Here is a 26189-nt window from a genome sequence, read left to right as displayed (position 1 = left end):
CTGTACCGCAAACAATTACCACCAACCATAGTTGTGTGGCATTAAAGTATCTTGTATCTTGTAAGTTGTAAACTGTTGCTGAATGCTAGTAACGATGATTTCACGACGCACCTATGGAAAACTAGCTGGGGGAGGCGCCTGGGGGCAGACCAACAGCCAATCCAGAGGGCTCCTCCTGACATTTGTCCACAGCTACGCCCAATCATGTATCAATTAGTCAGTAATGTCAGTGAGTAGGACACAGCTGTAAAAGAGACATCAACACACAGTTCAAGTAGTTCATAGTTGCGTAATCCACAGCGTATATTACGTTACTCCAACGGTCTGGTAATCCAAATGGGGGCATACTCCAAGTCTTAGTACCGTATATTTGTATGTCTTGTATGTCATAAATGTCTTGATGAATTGAAAATGGAGGACCCTTATGTAAACAAGACGAAAGTCTTTTTCTGGTCTTCATCCTCTTAGCAGTTGTTAGTATTGAGCTGTACTGTATTGTACTCATTCTGCAATCTGTTAATACAGTTCTGTTTCATACTAGCTCCCGCTCAGCGTCATATTGCATATATCTCGCTTCAGCGTATATACACTGAATAAATTTCAAAATGTACCTTTACATGCCAGCATTCATCTGGCCACACCCCCATCCGCTTACCTACATAAGCAGGGGTGGTGCCACACACTCATCTCCTTCTCAAATTTCATCCACAAGCTACGTGCTGCTCACATGCCCACTTGACGTGGAGAAAAATATTTACTCTGAGGAAAGGAAGAACAATGAGATACGTTGACATCATATCTTTATTTTCTCTCTCACTATTTTTCGAGAAAATACGGCGATATTGTCTTCGTCACTGGAGTGTCTGGAAGATGGTGATCATTCTAAAACCTCCACCGGTTTTTCGTATTAGGGGCTCGCGTTGCTAATATACTCCCCAAACTGCAGTCCTCCTTTGCTGCGCCTGGATGGGTTTGACCCTCCTGCTATGCAGCTGGACTGTGGAAGTCTGTTGTGAGGGACTTTTGGTTTTCAAGCCTGGGTGAGTAATATTTGCTTGCGAGCACCACTTGTCTGTTAGTGCTATGGGGGCTAGCTGACAATGTTTACGAACACCGGCCCCAGATTAGGGTCCTTTGTTCAGCCTTTTAGGCGACAGCGGAGGATCTTGGTTTGGAACCCATTATAGTAAACTAGTGGGCCACGACCAATAAAAACTGGTGATCCCAGTATTCTCTGGTCGAGTGGATGCTTCTCTGTCACCGTATAGGCCCCATCTTTCATATACAAATGAGAGTATACCCTAACGAGGAAATGTGGGCATGGATGTTCGTTATCGGAAGTTCCATGTTCAAGTCGGCTACAGCCCAGATGGGACTTGTGCTGGCTCCGCCGGGTGTCTGTTAAAATCACCGCTGTAAACTGTGTTGACATCTCGTTTCTCTTCTCTCTTAACAGGTGAGGAGGGTTTCAGAACGGCGACCTGTCTGAGTGTGGCTTATTATATCTTTGTGTACAAGTTCAGGTGATAGCTGCTTAGCTTGCGTGCTAGTTGTGGCCTACCTGTTAGCCAGTCGGCTGTTAGCTGCGGCGCTGGCCCGCTGTGTTACCAGGCTAGTAGCGTTAGCTCGTTGCTATCAATCAGATAGCTGCTTAGCTTGCATGCTAGTGGTGGCCTACTGTGTTAGCCAGTCAGCTGATAGCTGCGCAGCTGTTAGCTGCGACGTTAGCTCGCTGTGTTTACCAGGCTAGTACACGTTAGCTTGCTGCTATCAGCCGAATGGCTGTTCGCTTAATGCTACACTGTTGAACGTTTTCTGTGACTGTAACATGCCTTAAACACTCTGACTACGACGTCATCTTTGACAGAGGATGTTAGTCGAACCTACCCGGAGCCGGCCGGCGAGGACTGCGTCAACAAGGGGAACCGTAGCGGCGGGATGGAGCAGCGCCGCTGCCCGTGTTGCCAACACAGGATGCTGTGTTTACTGACGGTGCCATGTTAGAGACTGCAGTTCGCGTGGTCTGCGCTCCCGGTAGGAAAAAGGTCCTGACCAGACCTTAAAACGCGTCTTCTTCCTTGCCTTCTAAATGTTTTGTAATAACGATGTTTTCCAAAACGAGTGTTGCTGCAATAAATTTAGGATACGACGCGAGTTGTGTGTGAATTGTCTTGTCACTAGGTATTAGCTTCACCATGCAAATCGGGTTTTTGTTACATGTGTAAAAATGATCTGGTTTGTTGTGTTGAACTTCATGTGTGTTCATGTACCGTGTACTCACAACTAAGGTGGTTAATTAACCTATTAAGCTATGCTTGGTGACATAGGAGTGGAGAATGAATAATTTTTCTCAGCCTGTAATGACAATGAACAGTGTGTTCACATATTAACAGGTGTACCTGTTCAACTAGCCGTATCAAGGGTAGGGTAGGAGGGGTGTTTTTCCCCCCGGTTTCCTGGGCTTCCCCCCCTCCTATCAGACATGTTGTTTACTATGTATTGTATAACTGTGTTGTAGGGATACGATGTAACCCTTAGCTTGGTTGCTGAGGTTGTGCTGAAACCGCTTGAGAAACTATATTTTCCTAAAGAAAAGATTGTTTGGTCACTTGTCGTGTGTGCTTAGCAAGGCCTGTGGCCGATACTAATCGAGAATTGTGTATTCTCTCATTATGGAAAAACGGCGTTCCTCTGTAGAGTGTATTGCCATTTTTTGTGATGGTAAAGGGTTGTGTGTATCTTGGGATCTACAACTGGGTTGGGTTGGCCACAGAAGCACATGTGTAAGTCTGATACCGGGGCTCTTAAGGGGGCCCTCTCTATTCTGTGTTTTTTCCTTAGTAAAAATCAGATAGCAGGTTGGCACATGCGTTGTGTGAAGCTGTTAGACGCTTCATGTAGCTGACTATGACTGTGTCATACTCTTTTTTGTCATTACATCGTATGGGTGTGGGGTCGTAAAGGGGTGAACTGGTAATCCTTTCCTCCCCTTCTTTGATGGGCAGGGGTTAAAACCTCCTGTCCTGGGGGGGGAGTTTCCTGGTCCCACGCCCTGGAATATTGGGCGTGTGCACCGCAGAAATTCCCCCGCCATAGAGTACGTCACTGTGCGCGTCTCTGTTGGTAAGACTTCCGTGTGCTGTTCAAGTCCATATGATGGATCTGGTTCAGGGAGTGGTCAGGGCTCCTCCTCACGAAGCTCCTACTCGGGCCTTCTGTGAGTTAGGACTCTCCTTCCCTGTGAGGGAGCCTCCTCAGAGTTCAGAGCCTCCTCCTCAGATTGTCAAGGTGAGTAGAACTTCAAAAAGGAGTTCTGCTCTATTGTGTGGGTATTCGATTCAATTAGAGTATTGAGTGTGTATTGGCAGTGCCTCCTCCTCGGAGAGCCCTAACCCAAATATTACGTAGCTCAATGTTGCAATATATTCTTTTCAATCTATACAGCTCGCGTGGGAAGTCTCTCTGGGGATTTCCGTCTCCTCCCTATGGGAGGGTGGTGGGATGTAAAAATGTAAAAAAAAATTACCCTCAGCCTGCGTCACGAGGGATTCATGTCAGTCTGTGTTCTTTCTTTTTTGAATAAAAAGAGGAAGGTACATGAAGCACGACGGCTCCGTGTCGTTCTCCCAGGCGACTTGGAGGAACAATGTTTGGTGTCTTGTTAGACTATCCATTGATGTGTTTGGGTCTCGACGCATACATAGTGCTGGCTTGGTGTGTTTCTGTTACGGAATCACACAGGGGCTAAGTGCGCCTTGGTTGCTTGTTAAAACAGCGTTTTTATAGGGCAACTGGGATGGAGTTTTGTCTCTTCCGAGCGCCAGTTTACTAGGTTGTCTCTATGAATTCTCGTTCATATCTTGGGGATGTTAATGGAATAGATCAGAACATATGTAGAGGGGTCTCACGCCCTTGGGGTGGGCCACTGAGCACGGTCCAAATGGGACCGTCTGGGTGGCGCCCTCTTTTCATGTAATAGATCGACACGCATATCTGCCCCCTCTTCTGGAGTGGGCATGTCGGCGTGGTTAGGACACGGGACTGGTCTGGTCACGCTGGTCCAGGTCAGTTAACCCGTTGTCCGCCAGGGATGCAGATCTGCTGTTCTGGTACCCTGAGGGACTTGTGCTTTTTTCAGGGGGAAAAATGCCAGGTCGGTCCGGGTGTCATAGGATTAGGCGTTATGGAGACCCTTTGTTGGGTACATGTTGTACTCTGCACTGTCGTAATGGCTTACGGCCATGCCAACCTGTACACGCCCGATCTCGTTGATCTCGGACGCTATGCAGGTTCGGTCCTGGTTAGTACTTGGTTGGGAGACCGCCTGGGAATACCAAGTGCGGTGTGCTTAGGGCTGGTTTTCTTTTCTTCGCTCCTCTCTCACGCATGGCGAAGAGAGGGCTGTTGGGGTGGTCTTCTGGACCTCCTCTGGTAACCCTGTGTACTTCCCGAGCCGCCGGGCCCGGTCCGTAGTAATGTTCGTCGACCCGTAGGCCTGGAATAACCCTTTTTTGAAAACTGAAACACGTGTACTGCGGTATAGCCAGTGTGTACCCGCAGGTGTGTTTTGGAGTTTTTTCTTGAGGGGTTATAGGAACAACCACCGCATAGGGTAACGACAGGGTGGTTGGTTCCCTGGTGTGTTGGAGCAGAGTCAACTCCCGGGTTACCCGGTTGAGTGTGCCCCTGCACGTTCATGACGTCTGCCAATCATGTCAGCCTTCTCTGCCTCATACCCTCTGTGTTTTTTTTTTTAAAGGAGGCTTTGTCATGGTGATCGACAACGCCAGCATACGCCCCTTCCGCCGGGGCGGCTGTTTTCAGCTGACTCCTTTGGCGCCTGTCTCGTACGCAGTGCTCCAGGCTCAGGTTACAGCCTGTTGCCTGGTTTCCCCGGTGCGCTGCCTGTTCCGTTGGTTAACCTTTTTTGTGTGCTTACGGCCATGCTGACTGCCTGTTCTGCAGGGTCAGTGTGCCAGGCGGTGTGCTACTGGGGGGAAAGGGCCCGCTCTTGAGAGGGGCCTTATCCGAATACGCTGGCGATGTGGGGGGCGGTGTCACTAAGTGACCGCCTGGTGGGGTCTTGATGCCCGGCGTCATTGACCTCTCCGGGCCCCCGTTTTCCAGGGGCTCCAGTCCCTTCAGTGGGTCTGGGTCTTCCTTCGCTGCTACGGCCTTGCCACGGGGTTGGGTTTGCTCTTGACCCCGTGATTTCTGGGGGCAGTAACGAGGTTGTTCCTTCCGTTCGTTCCCGGGTGGCATGCGGGTTGTGCGTGTGTGTAGTCGTGGGGTCAAGCCACGGTCTGCTCACCCTGTGCGTTGAGTTGCTTGAGTGCCTCTTCGCACGGTCGGATCCGTCGCCCTCCCGTGAACCTCCAATAGGGGGGGTATCCTCCATTAGGGAGGGTCGGGGGGGCTCGGTCCTCCCCGGTCTGATGGTTGTGGGGGGCCTCAGCGGGGTACATTTGTCGAGCTTCTAGCTCCCGCTCAGCTCCTGCTATGCAATATGACGCTGAGCGGGAGCTAGTATGAAACAGAACGTTAGGTTATGTATATAACCAAGTTCTGTTAATACTAGTGACGCTCAGCGTCTAGACGCCGCTGCGGCCCTTGATTTTTCATTGTGGTGAAATTTGTTGGGAAGGAGATGAGTGTGTGGCACCACCCCTGCTTATGTAGGTAAGCGGATGGGGGTGTGGCCAGATGAATGCTGGCATGTAAAGGTACATTTTGAAATGTATTCAGTGTATATACGCTGAAGCGAGATATATGCAATATGACGCTGAGCGTCACTAGTATTAACAGAACTTGTTTATATACATAACCTAACGTTTTCAATCAATCAATCAATCAAGTGAGAGAAAAATTTAGTTTGTTTATAATTCTTTTTTTTAAATGTTTTGAAAATATGCAAGTTACAATGACAGGAAAGTGGTTTCCTTGATTAGGAAAGTGTTAGTAGGGAAGCCCTGTCCTGCCAACCTGTGACATAAGGTTTGGTGTGGCGGACAGGTTTGGTCCATTCATCTTGAGTCTTTCATCAGTACGAATGGCCTCATTACTGAAGTTTGTTTTTCCAAGCTTCTAGTGACTAGAAAACTAATTTAATTCATTCAGATTGACTGAATATTTGCCAACTATGACTGCTACACTAAAACCTATTGGAAATAGCCAAAACAGAGATTAAGACTCAGCTTCTTCCCCAGGCCATTGATTGATTGATTGATTGAAAACTTTATTAACAGATTGCAGAATGGGTACAGTACAGTACAGCTCAATACATACAATTGTTAAGGGGATGCAGACCAGAGAAAGACTTTCGTCTTGTTTACATCAGGGTCCCCCATTTTCAATTCATCGTAACATATGTGACTCCGCCCAGCGTGCGAGCCTACAACTCGGCGATCCAGGTTCCTGACGAGAATGGAAAGTATTTTTTTTTTTTTTTTTTTTTCATTTCCGTTTTTTTTTTTTTTTTATATATACTTACAGTTCGAGGGTTGAAGAACATATTTAGTATAACAGCGAACATATATAATAACTCTAATTGTGTTTAAATTGTGTTTAAAAATGGCTCCTTGAGACATACTATGATCGTCTCTCACGAAGCTCTGGGGGCTGTTCCCTCAGGGCCCGCGTCCACCTAGCGCATATTTCTCCGTGAAACATGCTGGGAGTGCGCCGGCAGAGCTGGCTTGACGCGCATCTTGTAGATGACAGAAAGAAATCTACAGCCATGCCGCGGTTTTGCACATATTATAGCATATTTGAATAACTTTATTGTATATTAATTATATATATAGTTATTGCCTGACACCACAGTTCGCCCTTTGCTTTTTATTAGCTTTTTAGTAGTGTATTCGTGTAGTTATTATTATTAGTTTTGTCGCGGATCTCAATGGTCTGTGTGGAGACAGCCAGACAGGCAGGCAGCTCCGGTGTCAGGTTACAAGCAGAGTGGTAGATGACTGGCTGTGATTGGTTGTTTGAATATGCGCTCGGCGCACCGCTCTAGAAAAGTTCAGCCAGTTTCAACTCTCTGGCTTGTGCGGCCGCATAAAGGCGCTGAAGAAAGAAGCCGACGGCAGCGCACTTCCTAGAGGCGGCCGCATGGGGCCGCATGCGCTCCCTCCCCATTGTAATACATTGAAAACAGACGCGTGCGGTCCTAAATATGCGCTAGGTGGACGCGGGCCCTCAGGCTGCCCTATTTTTGCATGTGAAAGGCTGCTGTTATGTGAGGTACGCCCCCACACTGTCTGGTGTTTATAATTCACAGCACCTCTGTAGCCCACAACACTTGTTTGCTGCTTAGATAACATCGACATGGCCGCACAAAGATTATCAGTTGCTCTTAATAGAGGAAGAGATGGAATGAGTATAGACTCCTCGGCGTTAATGAGTGACCACATCACGGACTACTTCGGTGACAACAACTTGAAGAGGAACTCCGAAAGATACACGCTTTCGACTGCAAGTGCCAGGCGCGCCGAAAGGAAAATTCAGAACGATCTGCCCTGTCTTGTTGAGCTAATTTACCAAAACCGATTGGACACCGCGTCGTTGACACCAAGAGAAAGGGACATGTGTCTGTTGTCCATTATTGGAACATGCCAAAATGTTTCAGAGAAGACGAAAAGTACAAAGAGTAAACGCTGTCCGTGTGGCTTCGAGGACAACATACAGATTTCACGACGTTGTTGTCTGTCGTCCAACGTTCTGTTTCATTTATGGGTAAGTGTCTTTATGCTTGTATATTGTATTGGACGTAGATGTATTGTATTGGACGTATATGTATGTTTAGCAATAGCAATAAATCGGTTTAAATAGGTGTTAAAGTCTAGAGATAGTCGTCAAATCCTATTCTACCCGGCGAGGGCGTCCATTTTGAATATTCTGGGTAGTGTAGTTTTTGTGCGGCCATTTTGTAATGCACATCGCTAGGATAGGGATTCTTAAAAACTACACCTGAATGTAAACAAGAGTGATTGATTGATTGATTGAAAAGTTTATTAACAGATTGCAGAATGGGTACAGTACAGTACAGCTCAATACATACAATTGTTAAGGGGATGCAGACCAGAGAAAGACTTTCATCTTGTTTACATCAGGGTCCCCCATTTTCAATTCATCATAACATAATATATGACATACATGACATACAGATACAGTGTGTACAATGTGTGTATTTCATTCATTAATTCTCTTCCCTATTGTTAACATTTTTGTTTAGGATCAGTGATGCGCTTCTCAAAAGCCTTTTCAAACACTACAAGACAGATGGCCTCACACCGCGGGAGATTTCGTGTTGTTGGTCAGAGATCCTTCCTTCGGTTGTGGAAAGCACTCCTTCCGCAGATAATGATCACACAACCCAGGACAGATCTGTGTTCTCAATGCTACTCCAACAATCACCAATTACAGCAAGCCGCGGGAAGGCCAGAGAAGTTGCAGGTGGAGAAACTCCAGGTGTGTACAGTCTACTTTCACTACTACACTACTACTATCTAATCTACGAATTCCAATCTGGCTTCAGAACATCCCACTCCACTGACACATGCCTTCTCTATTTGAATGACCACATCAAACAAGAGGTGGACGCAGGCAAATACTGCGGCATGGCCATATCGCCCAGCCCTAGCTTCAACACACATGACATTAGGATAACCTGAGGATAACTGAGCACTGCCACCTCATTAGCCGTGTGTGTGTGTGTGTGTATTGAGCCGTACTGTGTTGTACCCATTCTGCAATCTGTTAAATAACATTTTCATTCATTCATGCTTTCATCCAGGTGCAGTTAAAACATCTGGCCCTTGTTGACAGAGAATGCGACATCTGGGAGGCTTCTTCAAAAGATTCCCACAAATAAAGAAATACCAGCACTTCAGCTTCGATGCCAACAGTCCTGGCATGGTGACGGCAAAATTACACTGTGACGATACAGAGCCATTCACGTTTCAGCTGTTGAAAGACCCAAAACGCTACCCAACCATCTCTGGTTTTCCTGTCCTCCCCCCACCTGGTCTAGACAACGACCGACAGGAATATCTTTATAAGGAGATAAGACAATACTGTTCTGATGACGCAAAAGACATTACATGCCCACTCCCAACGTCTAGAGCACCTCAGAACAAGAAGACTGTACGATGTTAGATACCATGGAGAAGACACATGGATGTAGAGCACACACACACACACACACTGTACTAGCAGTCACTTTAACATGAACACACACACACACTCATGCTGCACACGCTCACAATGTAAGGTCACTTTAAAAAAATTAAACAAGAACAGGAGTGGTTCTTGTAGAGTAAAAGCTTTTGTAAAACTCTTGTACATATAAAAGCTTCATTTAAACTTGTGTAATTCAGCAGTTCAACAAGTTGAAAGTACTAAACTCCTTGGAGTGATGCTGGATTGCACTTGGTCTCAGCATATTAATTATATTGTTTTAAAAATGGGAAGAGCAATTGGTATTTCCAGGAAATGTGCTTCTTTTGTTGCCCGTCCCCTTTTATGTCAGATAGTGCAAAGTTTAGTTTTATGTCATCTTGACTATTGCTCTGCGATGTGGTCATCTGCTGCCAGTGGTGACCTCAGGAAGCTCCAGGTGGTCCAGAACAGGGCAGCACGGTTGGTACTGGGCTGCTCACTAAGGTCTAATGTGAGCCGTATGCATGCCCGCCTCTCTTGGCTTAACGTTGAAAATAGATTGTCTTTTAATATACTTGTGCTGTTCAAGTTGGTCATGAGCAGTAAGACTCCTGTTTTTATACATAATCAGATTGTTTTTAGTAATACTGTGCACGAGCATTACACTAGAGGTTCCAGTAGTGGGCAGCTTGAATTGCCAGGTCCTAGAACCAGCGCTCTGGGGAGATCCTTTATTTTTAGAGCATTAACTCTGTGGAATGGCCTGCCTCGGAACCTCTGCTGCATTTACAGTAGATTCACTTTTAAAAAGAATCTTAAATTGTTTTTAAATTGTTTTTAACACTGTAAAGTAATTTTTTGTTTTTGTTTTACACTAATGTAATTTTTGCTATATTAATTGTTACAGTAGGTTCATTATGCATTGTGTGTACTGACTTTTAATAATTTTGTTTTTTGCAATAGTGATTGTTTTTGTGTTTTTTTGTGTGTGGACCCCAGGAAGACTAGCTGGTTGCTATCGCACCAGCTAATGGGGATCCCTAATAAAATCAAATCAAATCAAATATACCTGATATGTCTTATTCTTATTACTTGTATTATTGCATTTCACTGTATGCCCTGGTATGTATGCAATGAATTAAAAAAAAATGTCACTTTAAACTAAATGGAAAGGTCACTTTAAAGGAAAGAACCGATGTGGTTCTTGTATAGTTTAGATTATTGTAGTATAGCATAATGACAGAGTTGAAACTGTATTAGCATGTCTATTTTTATCATGCACATCTTATGCCTTCTTATTACCTGTTTATGTATTTTATTATTGCACAATCGATGCGGGCATGGCCCCCCGGATTTCACGGTATGCCCTGGTATGTATGTGACAAATAAACCTCTTTAATCTTGAACTTTGTACACAGCTGTTTCTGCATTTAGACAGGCTTCACAGAGACTTGAAAAAGTTGGGACTTTTAGTCAAGCAGCCAATCCTATTATAATTATAGTGACCCTGTATAGCTCTATGGGTGCCAGGGTTAGGGGTTTCATTCACTGTAGCTCAACGGGTAGAGCATGACACTAACACTGCCACGGTTAGGGGTTTCATTCACTGTAGCTCAACGGGTAGAGCATGACACTAACACTGCCACGGTTAGGGGTTTCATTCACTGTAGCTCAACGGAGATCATGGCACTAAGACTGCCACGGTTAGGGGTTTCATTCACTGTAGCTCAACGGGTAGAGCATGGCACTAACACTGCCAGGGTTAGGGGTTTCATTCACTGTAGCTCAACGGAGATCATGGCACTAAGACTGCCACGGTTAGGGGTTTCATTCACTGTAGCTCAACGGGTAGAGCATGGCACTAACACTGCCACGGTTAGGGGTTTCATTCACTGTAGCTCAACGGGTAGAGCATGGCACTAACACTGCCACGGTTAGGGGTTTCATTCACTGTAGCTCAACGGGTAGAGCATGGCACTAACACTGCCAGGGTTAGGGGTTTCATTCACTGTAGCTCAACGGAGATCATGGCACTAAGACTGCCAGGGTTAGGGGTTTCATTCACTGTAGCTCAACGGGTAGAGCATGGCACTAACACTGCCACGGTTGGATCATTGGGTGGAGTGCCGACTTGTAATTGTGTAATGATAGATGTATAACCTGAACACTGTACATATCTGTTTTCAGGAAACACTGGGCTATACAAAGAATATGCTGTGATGTCACATGAATGTATAAATATATGGCCATGCATTTAATCTCTCTCTTTTTTATAAAATCATTATAGCCAACATGCAATATATCCCATTGATTGGTACAATGGGACAGACATTTGTTTTATACAGCTATAACCTGCATTCTTTCAAAATATATCATTAATCAATAAAACAGATATTGGAATACATAAATAAAGGTTTTCAATTCAATAACTGAAATATACATTATTCAGACTAGTAGTTATATTACTACTACAATAGAAAATGTTTGATTTTGTATCTGATCTGTCAGCATGGCTGTCACAGCACTTAATTATGTTAATACTATTCAGGGGAGAGGTGTGGCTGGGAGGTATTGTTTACGCCCAGCAGAATCCTGGCAAAAGGTGTCAAATCTTTAAGAGCCGTTTTCTCTGCTTAGGTCTCTGGGGAAAAAAGACTGCTACAAGATTTAAAATTAGCACATCACAATAATAACATTCTCAGATTTCAAAGTATGACACATCATTTGAAAGCTTACATTCTGTACTTTCACAATCTGGAAAAATCTGGAAAATGAAAAAATAGACATGTAGGCTATAGCACTGGTCGGGGTCACATATATGACATACATGACATACAGATAGACAGTACTGCTACATCTATACATTTATGACATACCAGATTTGCAAACACAGTACTGTTTGTGATACAAAAAGAGTCCAGAAAAAAAGAGTATATACATTTGACGTAGAAACTGTACATTGGATTGGTTAGGTGGGGGGGGGGGGACTGTAGACTGGAGGTGGTTGGGTGGGTGGGGGGGTTGGGTAGGAGTGGGGGGGGGGGGGGTTGGGTAGGAGGGGTGGGTGGGGGACACTGTACAACTGTACAAACAAAACTGTACATTGGAATATTGACAAGACCATACTTGGTAATTTACTGTACATTGGAGGGGGTTGTGTTAGGACATTTACAGGGGCCAGTTTCGAATTGCAGTCTCCCGTAGGTGTTTTTTGAGAGTGTTTTTGAAAGTGGGTAGTGATTCACATTCCTTTACAGCTTTGGGTAGGGCGTTCCACATTGATGTGGCGTAATTGCTAAACGTGTTTAGTCCCTTGTTTGAGCCGAATCTGGGTTTAACATGATTTGTGGAGCTCCCTCTGGTGTTGTGATCGTGGTATTCACTGACCTTTGGGAAGTATTTTGACATGTACATGGGTACCTTGGTTGTGTAGTGTATCTTGTAGACCAGGCCCATTGCAAGTTGCTGTACTCTGTTGTCTACTCTAAGCCATCCTAGGTTGTCAAAGTGGGCAGGGGTGAGGTGGGTTCTAGGAGTAAGGTCAAGCAGTAGTCTGACCAGTTTGTTTTGAGATGTTTGTAATTTTGTTTTTAGCGCCTTTGAGGTGCTTTGGTACCATGAGGTGCAAGCATAGTCGTAGTACCCTTGAATGAGTGCTCCTGCCAGAGTCTTCAGGGTATTCTTGTTTACCAGTGAGGAGATCCGGTACAAGAATCGAGTTCATCATCAGAACTGTTACGGTCGAAGGGCGGTTAGGTGGCGTAGCGGAGATTGCGTTCGTCACCAACCCCGGAGCTGTGAGCTGGATTTGCCTGTTCGAATCCAGCTCACAGCTCCGGGGTTGTCACCAGCTTGGCTGGCCGTTCACACTAATACAATTGGCAGTATTAGAGGGTGGGAGAAGCTGGCGGGGTGGGTCCGGGTCGTTGTAAACAGCGACTCCTACAGTTCGGTCGGGGCGCCTGCTAAGCGCGGATAGGACTTGAGTGGGATAGTGTGATCCTTCCACACGCTACGCCCTCTCAATGAGAATCCGCGCTGCCAGGTGAAAAGAAGCGGTTGATTGGCTGGACGTGTGTCGGAGGAAGCACGTGATAGCCTCCACTCTCCCAGATGATCTGACTGTGGGGGGTAAGTGCGCAGCGACCAGGAAGGGGATTGGGAATTGGCATACGACTAACATTGGGATGGGAGAAAATCGGAGGAAAATGGAGGGGGAAAAAGATAAAAAAAAAAAAAAAAAAAAAACTGTTACGGTCGAACAAAGTGGTCAAATGGGGCAGTACAGACACAGGAGACAGATGCCTAAATAAACCAGATTTAATAACATAGAATACAGGGGGAACAACTAACCTATACTAACGGGACCTACGTGGGGGGGAGTGTGTGGATGCCAGCGCCGAAAATGTTAATGAGGTGTGTGTGTATGGGTGCATGTGTCTAGCGTGTAAAACGAATGTGGTGTAAATGATGTAGATGCACAGGGCTGTTGTTCATTTGCGTGTACTAACCAGTCAGTATAGCAGAGGGAGGGGTGTTTATCAAGGGAGTGAGTCCATCCGTGAGGAGAGGGGAAGAAGTCCAGAGACGTGAGTGGGAGAGATAGTCTGGTCAGTTTGGGGCAAATATGGGGTCAAGGCTGCAAATCATGATTAACATTTGAGCCAATGTTTTTCTGTTCATTTAGGGTCCAATAAAGAAAAAAATGCAAGGAGCCCAAAAAATGTGGTATAGGCAAAGTCTCTGAAACGGCCACGCCCACTTTTTAGACCTGAAATGTTGTATCTCGGCTCCTGATTTTGAGCTAAAAAGTTGCGGAAACACCACATTTATATTAGTGTTATGAACAAACATATGCCCTAAAACCTTTACTTTTTGAGATATTCATGAAAAACCTTTTTTTTATCTCTAAATTGATCAGCACCCAAGCCACTTCAGCCAAATCTGCTCATGAAGGCCATGCAGTTAGTTTGGGCCAAAGTTCTAAATCTACTCATGGGGCATACTAGTGTTTAGGTTGAGGCTTTGTTATAAGATGAGGACCCCAACAACCACCCAAGAAACAAAGGATTCAAACACTTGCTGAGGCACTTGCAATAAATGAGACATTTCATCCCCCTGCCAGCACAAGAACATGAGGTGCATTTATTAGATCTGCAGCTACACACCCTTGTTACCTGAGACAATGTGTCTCCTGCGGAAACTGTGCTCCACTTGACGAAGAGTTTCTCCCCATCGGTAGTCCATCCCCATTCAACAACCGGGGGACAAGGGAGTTGTAGAAGGCTGTTCCCCCACAGCCATCCTGCCTGGACTGTATCTCTCAACAGATGCTGTAGAAGTGCATCCTGGCTTGGGGGCAGGTCTCGCAGCTCATCTTTAACTGACTGCTTGAACAGCTGGAATCTGAGTCCATCTATACTTGCACAGTCATACAGTCCAGCCTGGTTGTACCAGCTCATTACCCAGGGTTCAATAACTTCCATGCTGTTCTTAACAGTCTCGATACTAGGGCAGCAACTTAGTCCTCTCAATGCAGCAGTGAGCTCTGTCAACTTACTGTGGTTCATCCAGGCTTTGAATTGAGCATTCTTTGAGTGGCCAAAGAAGGCGCTCACAGAATCACAGCCACTGAAATAATGGAACACAGGCATGGCATCAGCCACATCTCCACCAAGCTTCTTGTGTGCTTCTGTGATTGAGTAGAACTGGCATTTGTCCCGAACAGCAAAGTCGATGAAGTTGCAAATCACAACATACTGACCTTTGTAGTGAACCCTAGTAGGATGGCAACTACATCGGAGTCGACTGTTCTAACCGTAACTGACTTGATCCCCTTGTTTAGCATGTCCATCTCATGGCAAATTATGCGGTTGTTAGCCTCCTCAAGCATCTCTATGCGGTCATAAAGCTGGATCTCAACATTTTCGCCAACGTTTGCAAGGATCTTCCTGCCGTAGGTGATGCTGAACTCCTTGCTCCAGTTCCATGCATGTTCCTTAGCAATCCTGGCAAACATTAAATTCAGGGCTACCTTGTTGTCTTGATTAGACAGAAAACCTTCAAAGAATTGTTTAGATTCCGGCACGGTGTCATTCTCGCTGAAGGCCATCTGTGAACTACCTGCTGACCCCCGAATACGATTTGCTCCCTTCTCATGAACAATCTTGGCAACGCTGTTCAACACCTTGATGACAAAGTCCCGGAATGTCATGCCTTTGGTGAGAGACTTCACCAGGATTCGTATTTGCACAGATAGATCTATCACAAGTCCCTCTGAGGCTGTAGATTGAACTTGTACTCCGATGTCCTTCAGGATTTGAGACTTTTGGCTGTGATAAATGACAGGGCTTCTGGTAAACCTGTGATTGAAATGAATAGTTTTACCAAAACTAAATTAGCACTGTCAAATCAATTCACTTATAAAATGAATAATTGAACGTCACTGTATCGAGAATCTGGTAAGACGAAAGTTGCCTGCGTCTAAAACATTGAATAACTTAGAAATTATATCAACTAGATTTACCTGTGAATTCACCACCAAAGAGCCTCCTTGTCTCTGCTTCTCTTGATCTGTAGGCCTCTTTCAGCTTTGCAAAGGTTCCTTTAGGTGGCTTGATTGCAGGGCTAGCAAGCTGGACTTTTGCACCTGAACTTGGGAGTTGCAGGGCATTTCAGGAGATTCAACATCCTTCTGAGCACAAATCGCTCCTGCACAAACTGGTCATGCTGTGTTTTGCCAACTGTAAAAACAAGGCTGGCATCTTTAGTTACCACATCTGGGAAGGGAATGGATGAGTTCAACCTCATGAATTGACTAACCACAAGTGATCAGTACGATCAAGCACTGAGTGATGGACTTCTTATGCGTCAGGTGTCTCCGAGTGCGCCCAGCTGTTTCGGATTGCGTCTGATTAGGCTTGACGGGTTGTGACAAGGTGGGAGTCGCAACAAGAACACTGAACACTGATCTCTCCACACACAAGCACACATGAACACACACACCCCACACACAATACACTACAAAAAGGTAACCTTAAACAGAACTGTATATTTAGTATATTATTGTATATATTACTCATTACCCTTAATTCTTAAGCTTAGCATTGTATTTTATTCATGTTACTTTTTATCATGTCTATTCTATTTTATTATCTATTCTATTTTATTATTTGTATTTTTGCGCAATCCAGGCGGGCATGGCCACCTTCATTTCACTTACAATCTAGTGTCAGTGTCTGGGTTTTCAAGGCCCTCACATTTTAGTAGCATTGCAACTTTCGTCATGTGCCATCTGTGATGTTGCGCAACTATTACACCATGTTCTGTACTGTGCCGCCTTTACTGTTTTACAATGCATTTATGCAGTGGAAGCAATTTGATTATTATAATTATAGCAAGCAATGTTCAACTAAAGGTTAGTATGTACCAGTCTGAACTGACGCGCAGTCTCCAGTGAGGTTAAGGTAAGGGTTAAGTAAGGGTTAGGGTTAGGTTCATTAAACAGTGAGGCTAAGGTAAGGGTTTAGATAAGGGTTAGGGTTAGGTTTATAAACAGTGAGGTTAAGGTAAGGTTTAGGTTCATAAGGTAAGGGTTAAGTAAGGGTTAGGGTTAGGTTCATAAACAGTGAGGATAAGGTAAGGGGTCGGTTTATAAACAGTGAGGTTAGGGTTAGGGTTTAGGTGCCACACCTCTGCCTCTCCCTGCCCCATGCACTAGTATAGATCCTGCCACATATAGCCAACCTTAGCCCTCGCCCCTGGTCATATTTGCGCAGTTTGGAGACAGAAGGTTGGGCTTTGCCTACAAGAAGACATTGATGAAAATAAGGGTCTATTGGACTCAATATCGTTGATTGATGACATGAATACATTTCTATGAGATTGTGAGTAAGATATTGGCTTGAATTGCAGGTATCTTCAGTGTTGTATTTGAATTGATGGTAATTGATTTTGGACTGTTACTGAAGTATATCAATTCACTTCTGCCCCTTTATGTCCATAGCTACAAGTATTAATGTTATTGCTGTTGTTTATATGCTAAGATAATGACCTATATTGAGCTATATTCAACTGCCATAAATGAGCAATTTCGACTTACTGTGCTTATCTTAGCAGATTATTATCACCCAGTAATCTTTATTACTACCCTGTCCATCCCACTGCTCCTTGCTTGTTAGGATGTGGGGGCAGGATATTGACACACACACACACACACACACACACACACATACACACACGCACACACACACACACACACACACACACACACACACACACACACACACACACACACACACACACACACACACACACACACACACACACACACACACACACACACACACACACACACACACACACACACACACACACACACACACACACACACACACACACACACACACACACACACACACACACACACACACACACACACACACACTTGATCAGCTGTATAAAGAGCTGGACATTATTGTTCTCATTGGTTCTTTCTCCAAATTGAAGTTCCCAGGGTAAGTTTTTAGATGTATTATTCATAGCCATCTAAATGTATTACATTAGTGATTACAATGATTGTATCTATTTTTATAAATTATATAAGCAAACTGTTGATTTATGTATCTACTGATTCACTGTGTGTGAAGTACAGCTATTTATTTTTATTTTTGTTTCTTTAAGGCCACCAACATTATGGGAAAATTAAGCACTTACTATATTTTCTAAAGTCAGACACTAATTTCCTCCCTGTGCATTCAGTAGAAAGCTATCCAGCTGCAAGTTAGCCTAGCTTAGCAGAAACTAGTGGTCCCTATATCTGCTTCCATTCGTTTGGGCTAAGCTAGGCTACTTTACAGCTGGTTAGCTTTCTACTGCACACACAGGGAGGACATTGGTGTATATCTTCTTGTCTCACTTGTCTGGAGAAGATGGTAAGTGCATTTCCCATAATGATGCCATGCCCCTTTAAAGGTAGAATCTGTAATGTTGTCAAACAAACAGTGACCTCTAGGCAAAAGGAGCCCCATTTGGTATTGCACTTTGTTTAGATTTTTTATGTGGGTTGGAGTTGAGTAGGGGATGTGTTGTTTTAGCTGGGCACATGTCAAGCTAGTATAATAATAAGTAACCATAGCTTATTATAAATATGTATTATAGCTACATAGTGACTTATTATAGTGTGAAATCTGAGCTGACCCTCGTCTATTCCCACGGAACTCCAATCCACGTGGCAGACCAAAACAAACAATTTAAACAAAACTATGTACCAAGAGGGGCTATTTTTATCTAGAGGTCGCTATTTCACTGCATTACAGATTCTACCTTTTAGCTGTGTAGTGTCATACCTATTTTATGCACAGGTTATGTTAAAATGATTGTGTTAACAAGACCATAATGGCATCATTAGGCTGTTAGTGTGTCTACAGTAGTTCTCCACCTCAAGGTTCAAATATGACTTTGACAGGAGAAGCAGGTCATAATTGATGGAGAAGTTAGGTAACATGTGTCTTGTTTGGATTTCTAATTGTTTTATTCTGACAGTTTTATACCTGAAGTGCTGAGGTTTGAGATTCAAGATGACCAAGCTCACCATCCTTGCAGGTAACTGTCCTCACTTGGCATCTTCTATAAAACAGTTTACTCGCTATCGACTGTCCAAGTGTTGACCTCAAGTCTCTCTCTCTCTCTCTCTCTCTCTCTCTCTCTCTCTCTCTCTCTCTCTCTCTCTCTCTCTCTCTCTCTCTCTCTCTCTCTCTCTCTCTCTCTCTCTCTCTCTCTCCTTCCTTAGGCATGTGCCTGGCATTTGCTCATGTGGGTATGTTCGTCATTCTCATCATCAAACATCATCAATATTCCTTTTCCATATGTTGATGATGGGAAACCAATGGCTTAAAGAAAACATTGCTGATTTATTTTGCACATAATCTCACAGACATCAAAACAGTATGTATTTACTTTGACAGTTATTGAGAGTAAATTAGTTTGAATATGGCCACCAGTGATGTCATCTGGGACAATTCATTTTATTACAGCTCAATGAAATGATAAGGTATCAGTCCCTATAAGACAAGGTATTGCTTTCATCTACATCATTTAATTGAGCTGTAATTAACACAACACAAGGATTCAATGTCCCAGATCACTAGTGGCCATATTCAAACTAATTTACTATCAATAACAAAATGTATGTGATTGTGGACGTGTGTGAGATTATGTGCAAAATAAATCAACATAGCTTTTTGGTGAAGTGCCCCTTTAACATAATCTACTCTATGTTTAGACAGCTAAACACAAAACTAAATCTGCCACACCACTCACCCTAGATCTGCTCTCCTACACACAGCAACTGCCAGCCAGATGGTTTGTTACTTCACCAACTGGTCCCAGTACAGACCAGGTCTGGGGTTGTACAAGCCCGCAGATGTGGACCCCTTCCTGTGCACCACCCTGATCTACGCCTTCGCCATGATCAACAGCAACAACGAGCTGATCACCTTTGAGTGGAACGATGAGGTCCTCTACAAGGACTTCAATGCCCTGAAGACCAAGTAAGGGACAAAGGCATTCTACCAAAATAGCCAGAAAGAGACATCATTTTAGGAATTAAATTGAATTATACTGTAGATGATATAATTGTGTTATTAAATCATCTCCGCTGCCATTTAGGAACCGACAACTGAAGACTCTGCTCGCTGTTGGTGGATGGAACTTTGGTTCAACTCAGTGAGTATCACCTGTATCACAAGCCGTGTTGGGCAACACATCGCTTTCTGGCAACGATGTAACACAGTGTTACTTGGATTAGTAACTGTAATGTAATTACTATTTGAGATTGTAAAGCCTTACTTTACTCGTTACTGGGAAAGTAATACAATTACAGTAACGTGTTACTAAGTAGCGCATTACTGCCCAACACTGAGAACACTAGCATCAAAACCAAATTTTTATTCAAACGTGAAATGATCTGCCACCGCAGCAAATGTAACTGCCAGGTGCGCACAGATTTCACCTTGTCGATGGGTCTTTTGGTGTTTTAGAAAAATGCATTTCCCCCCCCCCCCAGGTTCACCATCATGGTGTCCAGTGCGGCCAACCGTCAGACGTTCATCCAGTCGACCATCAGGTTCCTGAGGACTCACGGCTTCGACGGCCTGGATCTGGACTGGGAGTACCCTGGAGCCCGCGGAAGCCCCCCAGAAGACAAGCAGAGGTTCACTCTGCTCTGCCAGGTGGGGTCCTTGGCTCTTTCAGTCAAATGTCCAACAAAGCACTTACAGTTCTACTTCATTTAATTTCAAACCTTTATTTTTTTTTTATCCATTTTTTCTCCCATTTTTCTATTTTTCTCCCATCCCAATTTTCATATCGTCCAATTCAACCCTCCCCTGTCTTTGAACGTTGTTTCTTGCCTCCCACAAGCCGGCTGCAATGTGGACTAAGTCATACATAGCACGAGTCCCCTCCGATACTCGAGGTAACAGCCGTCGCATCTTTTCACCTGCGCGACTCGATCTTTCAGCGTCGGGGGTCTGGGCTTTGGAGGGGCCCGCCCCCGTCGCTTCTTGATTCTACTGCGCAGGCGCACCAACCGACCTGTAGGAGTCGCTGTCCACAACGCCCAATCCCCACCCTTCAGTTTCCCTCCCCGTAATACGGCCAATGTGTATTACTGTGGACGACCAGCTAAACTGAAAGCAATGTGGAGAGCGGGGCTCGAACAGGAGGCATCCAGCATTCGTTGCGAGCGCCTTGCCCACTGCGCCATGTAGCCGCCTTTCAAACCTTTATTTAAGCTCGAAAGGCAACTGAGGTTTCCCTCATTTACAGTCACGTCGAGTGTACATACAGAAATAAGCAAAAAAAAAAAGGCATATAAAATCACACAGCATATAAAATCATAACAATAAGGCAACAAGGCGAAACAAAAGTAAGGATAAGAAATAGATTAAAACATGTACAACTTGATTGACAAAGGTTGGAGATCAAGGTTTTAAACTCTGCAACAGAGGGGAGAACCTCAAGCTTTAATGACTGTTGGACAGGGAGGCATCTTAGCAAAAGAAATTATGCAGATTTACCCTGTTCAGAGCAAACTCTGGGACCGTAAGGACCAGCCAGTCACTAGAACAGGTTCCATAGGTTCCAAAATTCCATTCCAATAGTGACTGTAACACATCCCCTTTTATCCAACCTGATGTTCTTTTACAGGAGCTTGCTGCTGCCTATGAAGCAGAGGCTGTGTCCACTGGCAACACTCAGCTCATGCTCACCGCTGCAGTGGCGGCAGGAAAGGGCACCATTGATGCTGGATATGAGATCGCCGAAATTGCCAAGTGAGTCTGATTTGAATGCATTTCATTTAAACAGTACCTCAGACGAAGAAGTTATCAGATGAACAATGTTTTCAAACATTATTATCTAAAGACCCTGAGTTAGAGTGTTGTGTTCACATGGTAGAGGTTGAGTACTTTATTATCTAAAGATGGTAAGTTAGTGTTGTGTTCACATAGTTAAAGACAGTAGAGGCTGAGTACTTTATTATATAAAGATGGTAAGTTAGAGTGTTGTGTTCACATGGTTAAAGATAGTAGAGGTTGAGTACTTTATTATCTAAAGATGGTAAGTTAGTGTTGTGTTCACATAGTTAAAGACAGTAGAGGCTGAGTACTTTATTATCTAAAGATGGTAAGTTAGAGTGTTGTGTTCACTCATAGATAAAGACAGTAGAGGTTGAGTACTTTATTATCTAAAGATGGTAAGTTAGAGTGTTGTGTTCATTCATAGTTAAAGACAGTAGAGTTGAGTACTTTATTATCTAAAGATGATATAGAGTCCAAAATATTTAATATAATATGGTTCGTCAATGCAATTGTTCAATTCGAAATTTTAAATGATGTAGAAACTGGTAATTCTCTTTTTATTTTATTTTCTGGTGGTTCCAGGTATCTGGACTTCATCAACGTGATGACCTATGACTTCCATGGAACTTGGGAGCGGTTCACTGGACACCACAGCCCACTGTACCGTGGTTCTGAGGACAAGGGAGACCTCATCTACTTCAACACTGTAAGGAGACATCGATTGATTGATTGAAACCTTTATTTATTCTCAAAAGGGACATTGAGGTTTTACCCTAATTAGCAATACTCAAGTTCAAACAGTTCTGAACACATATAAAGGGATAAAATACATTTGCAAAAATAGGACAAAACACAGGTGAAAAGAGAATGAAACAAAGTTACATACTGAGGTATGGAGGTTAGTGATAATGTTTTACATTACAAACAGTTACACACTGAGGTAGGGAGGTTCGTGATCATGATTTGAATTAAAAACAGTTACACACTGAGTGAGGTTGGGAGGTTTGTGATCATGTTCTTGTCCATAGGATAGTGGAGTATTGATTTTTAGAGTTGAAGATCATTCCAGGTAGCTGGTTAATTTTTTTTTGAACAAATGTTTTTTATTTTCCCTTTTTTAACATGAAACTAGACAAACAATACAGTAACAGTAATAATCAATGATAAATCACATGACAATGACAATATATAATAACAATAATGACAGTCCAGTAATTAAATCAAAATAAATATAGATTAAAAAATGTAAAATAATGAATACAATACATGTGCTCTTGCTCGCTCTTCCTCGCTCTTTCCTTCCCCTTCCCTCCCCCTCCACCCCCCCCCCCTCAGGACCCCACTTGGACTATACATCCACTATTTCATTTAACTTCAGAAAATTACAAGTTTATATGCTACCCTTTATCTTCTCCACCACAGCTACCCAGACTGCTATGCTGGCTTCATTAACACCTAAAATTCGTGCAGTAGATATCTCTAGATAAATCACATCGAGATAGGTAAGAACCCATACCTTCCGGCACATTTTATCCGGTTGAATCCAGCGTGACGCTATCAACTTTTTGGCAGCCATAAGACCGGACAAAATTAGTCTCTTTACATGTACAGAGGTCGATAACTGAGAAAGCTGGTTCATCAAAACAAAAGGCAGACTTACCAAGTTCAGACTGAACTTGTGGGACCTTAAGTATAAGTCAATAATTTTTGCGGGTCGGATAAGGTCCATATAATTCCCAGTCTGTAGTGTGGTAGTGAAAGGTTAAAGACTGTTTCAACAATCCTCTGTCTGCTAATCATAGGGAAGCTTGATTTGTTTCTGTAAAATAAACCCATTTGCTGTCTCAGTTTCCTAGTGAGATTGGCTATATGTGTGGTATTTAAAAGTAGATGTTTCATCAAGCTAAATGCCAAGATATACAGTGACTCTCTCAATGTGGATCCATTTAGAGTAGATACACTTAAACAATTATAATCTATGTTTGTGGATCTTGTAAATATTATACATTTCGTTTTAGTAGCACTGAGCACCAGTTTAAAGGAACATTTGGGGAAATTAGCTTATTGTCTTCTCCAGAGAGAGACAAGAAGATAGATACCAGTTTCCTCTGTGCATTCAGTAGAAAGCTATCTGGCTGCATGTTAGCCTACTGTAGCTTAGCACAATGAATGGAAGCGGACAGTGGTGGGTAGCCTAGGCATTGTCCAACTACTGTAACACCTCTCCCGAAGGCTACCAGTCACTGTCCGCTTCCATTCATTGTGCTAAGCTAGGCTAACATGCAACCAGATAGCTTTCTACTGAACGCACATAGAGGAAACTGGTATCTATCTTCTTGTCTCTCTCTCTGGAGAAGACGGTAAGCACATTTCCGAAAATGTTGACGTGTTCCTTTAAGCTTGATGAGAGCTTCCTGCAGAGCATCAAAGGAATGGACATGAGGGCAAAGTTAAGTAACGAGAGCAAGAGGCAGATCTGAAGCAGTAAAAACCTGATCACAGAACACTTCATCGTGCACAGAGCCGTGCACAGACGTTTTGGGGGGCAGGGGCTCAAGTCGAGATTACTTTTTAACCCATAAGGACCCACGGTGACACAGGTGTCACATCAATCAATCAATCAATCAAATGTATTTGCATAGCACGTTTAAACATGACGCTTGTCAACCAAAGTGCTTCACATGGCTAAGCTAAGTACAAAGAAAAGTATAAAATAAACAGAGAAACAAAATAAAATCAACGGATAGACAAAGGAAAAACAGAACAACACGTCAACAAGTACGGCAAGAGTCAAAGTGAGTCAGGGAAGGCCAGGCGATATAGGTGGGTTTTGAGTTTTGATTTAAAAGACTTGATGGAGGGGGCAGATTTGATGGACATGGGGATGCTGTTCCAGAGGTCAGGGGCTGCGACCGCAAAAGCACGTCCCCCCCTAGACTTGAAGTTGGACCTACGAGTGGTTAGGAGACCCTTATCAGCCGATCTGAGGGCCCTGGCGTTGGTATAGGGGGTGAGGAGGTCTGCTAGGTAAGCAGGGGCTTTACCATTTAGGGCTTTGTACACCATTAAGAGGACCTTGAAGTCTATTCTAAAGCGCACCGGGAGCCAGTGGAGGGAGGCAAGTACAGGGGTGATGTGAGCTCTCTTCCGGGTACCTGTGAGCAGTCTAGCGGCAGCGTTTTGGGGGAGTTGTAGACGGGCTATGGTGGATTTATTTAGCCCCAGGTACAGGGAGTTACAGTAGTCTAAGCGTGAGGATATGAAGGCGTGAATTATTCTTTCCAGGTCTGAGGGGGAGAGAATGGCCTTGATCTTGGCTATGGACCGGAGCTGGAAAAAGCATCCCTTCACCACCGAGTTTACCTGCCTATTGAAGGAAAACTCGGGGTCAAAGAGCACGCCCAGGTTTTTAACAAAGGGCTTGACTAGGGGAGACAGGTTACCCAGGCTGCTGGCAATGACATTGGTTTGGTTTGGAGGGCCGAAAAGGAGGATTTCACATTTTGAGTGATTGAGTTGTAGAAAATTGTGTGCCATCCAGCATTTGATGTCGTCTAGGCAGGAATGAAGACTGTCAAGATTGTTTACATCTACTTTACATGTTCTGGAAATTTCCATATAAAGCTTTATCCTTGATTTTACCTCATGAAGTCCCAAAGGGACACCGGTGGAACATCCTGGTGGGTCATGTGACAGGTCATGTGATGTTGTGCTCCCATAACCACCTTTCCGCAATGCTGATTGATGGTGGTGACTAAGCTGACAGAAGTAGCTAGCATTCAAAAGCTAGATTCTTGTTGCTAAAAGGAAAGATTTGCCCATTTAAGAATTATAATGCTTACATAACATGTTCTTTATTATATATAACCTGTTGTGAACACATTTCTTGAACAAAATGATAAAGAAAATGATTGATAAAATCGCTGTGACACATACGTCACACCGGGGATATAACCTTAAAATGTTCATGAAAATGTTATGTGACATATATGTCACAATAAGAACAATTATTATGATCTGCTCAGTTAATTTGTCTGACTCAATGATATTTAGTTAATATATTTTATATTGTTCAATTGTTCAAATTAAAACAAATATCAGTCATATTTCAATGTAGTACCCTATAGTGCCATGTAGTACCATGTAGTATCATGTAGTACCATGTAGTACCCTGTATTGCCATGTACTGTAGTACCATGTAGTACCCTGTAGTTCCATGTAGTACCCTGTAGTGCCATGTAGTACCCTGTAGTATCCTGTAGTATCCTGTAGTACCATGTAGTACCATACCCTGTAGTACCCTGTAGTACCATGTAGTACCATGTATTACCATGTAGTGCCATGTAGTACCATGTAGTACCATGTATTACCCTGTAGTACCATGTAGTATCATGTAGTACCATGTAGTACCATGTAGTACCATGTAGTACCCTGTAGTACCCTGTAGTATCCTGTAGTACCCTGTAGTACCATGTAGTGCCATGTAGTACGCTGTAGTACCATGTAGTATCCTGTAGTACCATGTAGTATCATGTAGTGCCATGTAGTACCATGTAATACCATGTAGTGCCATGTAGTGCCACCCAAAGAAAGTGTTTCAAATCTATCCATTTGGCCTAGGGTTTAAACATGGTGCTAAAACCTAACATTGTTTCTAAACCCTTTTTG

General features: G+C 43.7%; 1 protein-coding gene and 1 long non-coding RNA gene across 2 annotated transcripts in view; both read left to right on the top strand.

The window, feature by feature from the left end:
• LOC311229733 (acidic mammalian chitinase-like) overlaps positions 1–26189 on the top strand; it is a gene marked incomplete at both ends in the record, with an annotated part of 69072 nt that overhangs the window by 32936 nt on the left and 9947 nt on the right. The window contains 5 exons of the mRNA XM_084315811.1: positions 19505–19709; positions 19828–19884; positions 20225–20390; positions 21370–21494; positions 22104–22227. Of these exons, the coding sequence (XP_084171937.1) occupies positions 19505–19709; positions 19828–19884; positions 20225–20390; positions 21370–21494; positions 22104–22227 (677 nt within the window). The remainder of the gene's footprint in view (positions 1–19504; positions 19710–19827; positions 19885–20224; positions 20391–21369; positions 21495–22103; positions 22228–26189) is intronic.
• Positions 7296–10128, top strand: LOC311230490. The gene is made up of 3 exons (XR_014619814.1): positions 7296–7734; positions 8234–8469; positions 8795–10128. It is a non-coding gene; the product is annotated as an uncharacterized lncRNA (long non-coding RNA).

Source organism: Notolepis coatsorum (genome assembly GCF_963971535.1).
Source record: "Notolepis coatsorum genome assembly, chromosome: 6".
In the NCBI taxonomy this organism is placed as follows: domain Eukaryota; kingdom Metazoa; phylum Chordata; class Actinopteri; order Aulopiformes; family Paralepididae; genus Notolepis; species Notolepis coatsorum.
The sequence above is the reverse complement of the archived record's forward strand: the minus strand, read 5'-3'. Positions and strand labels throughout refer to the sequence as shown.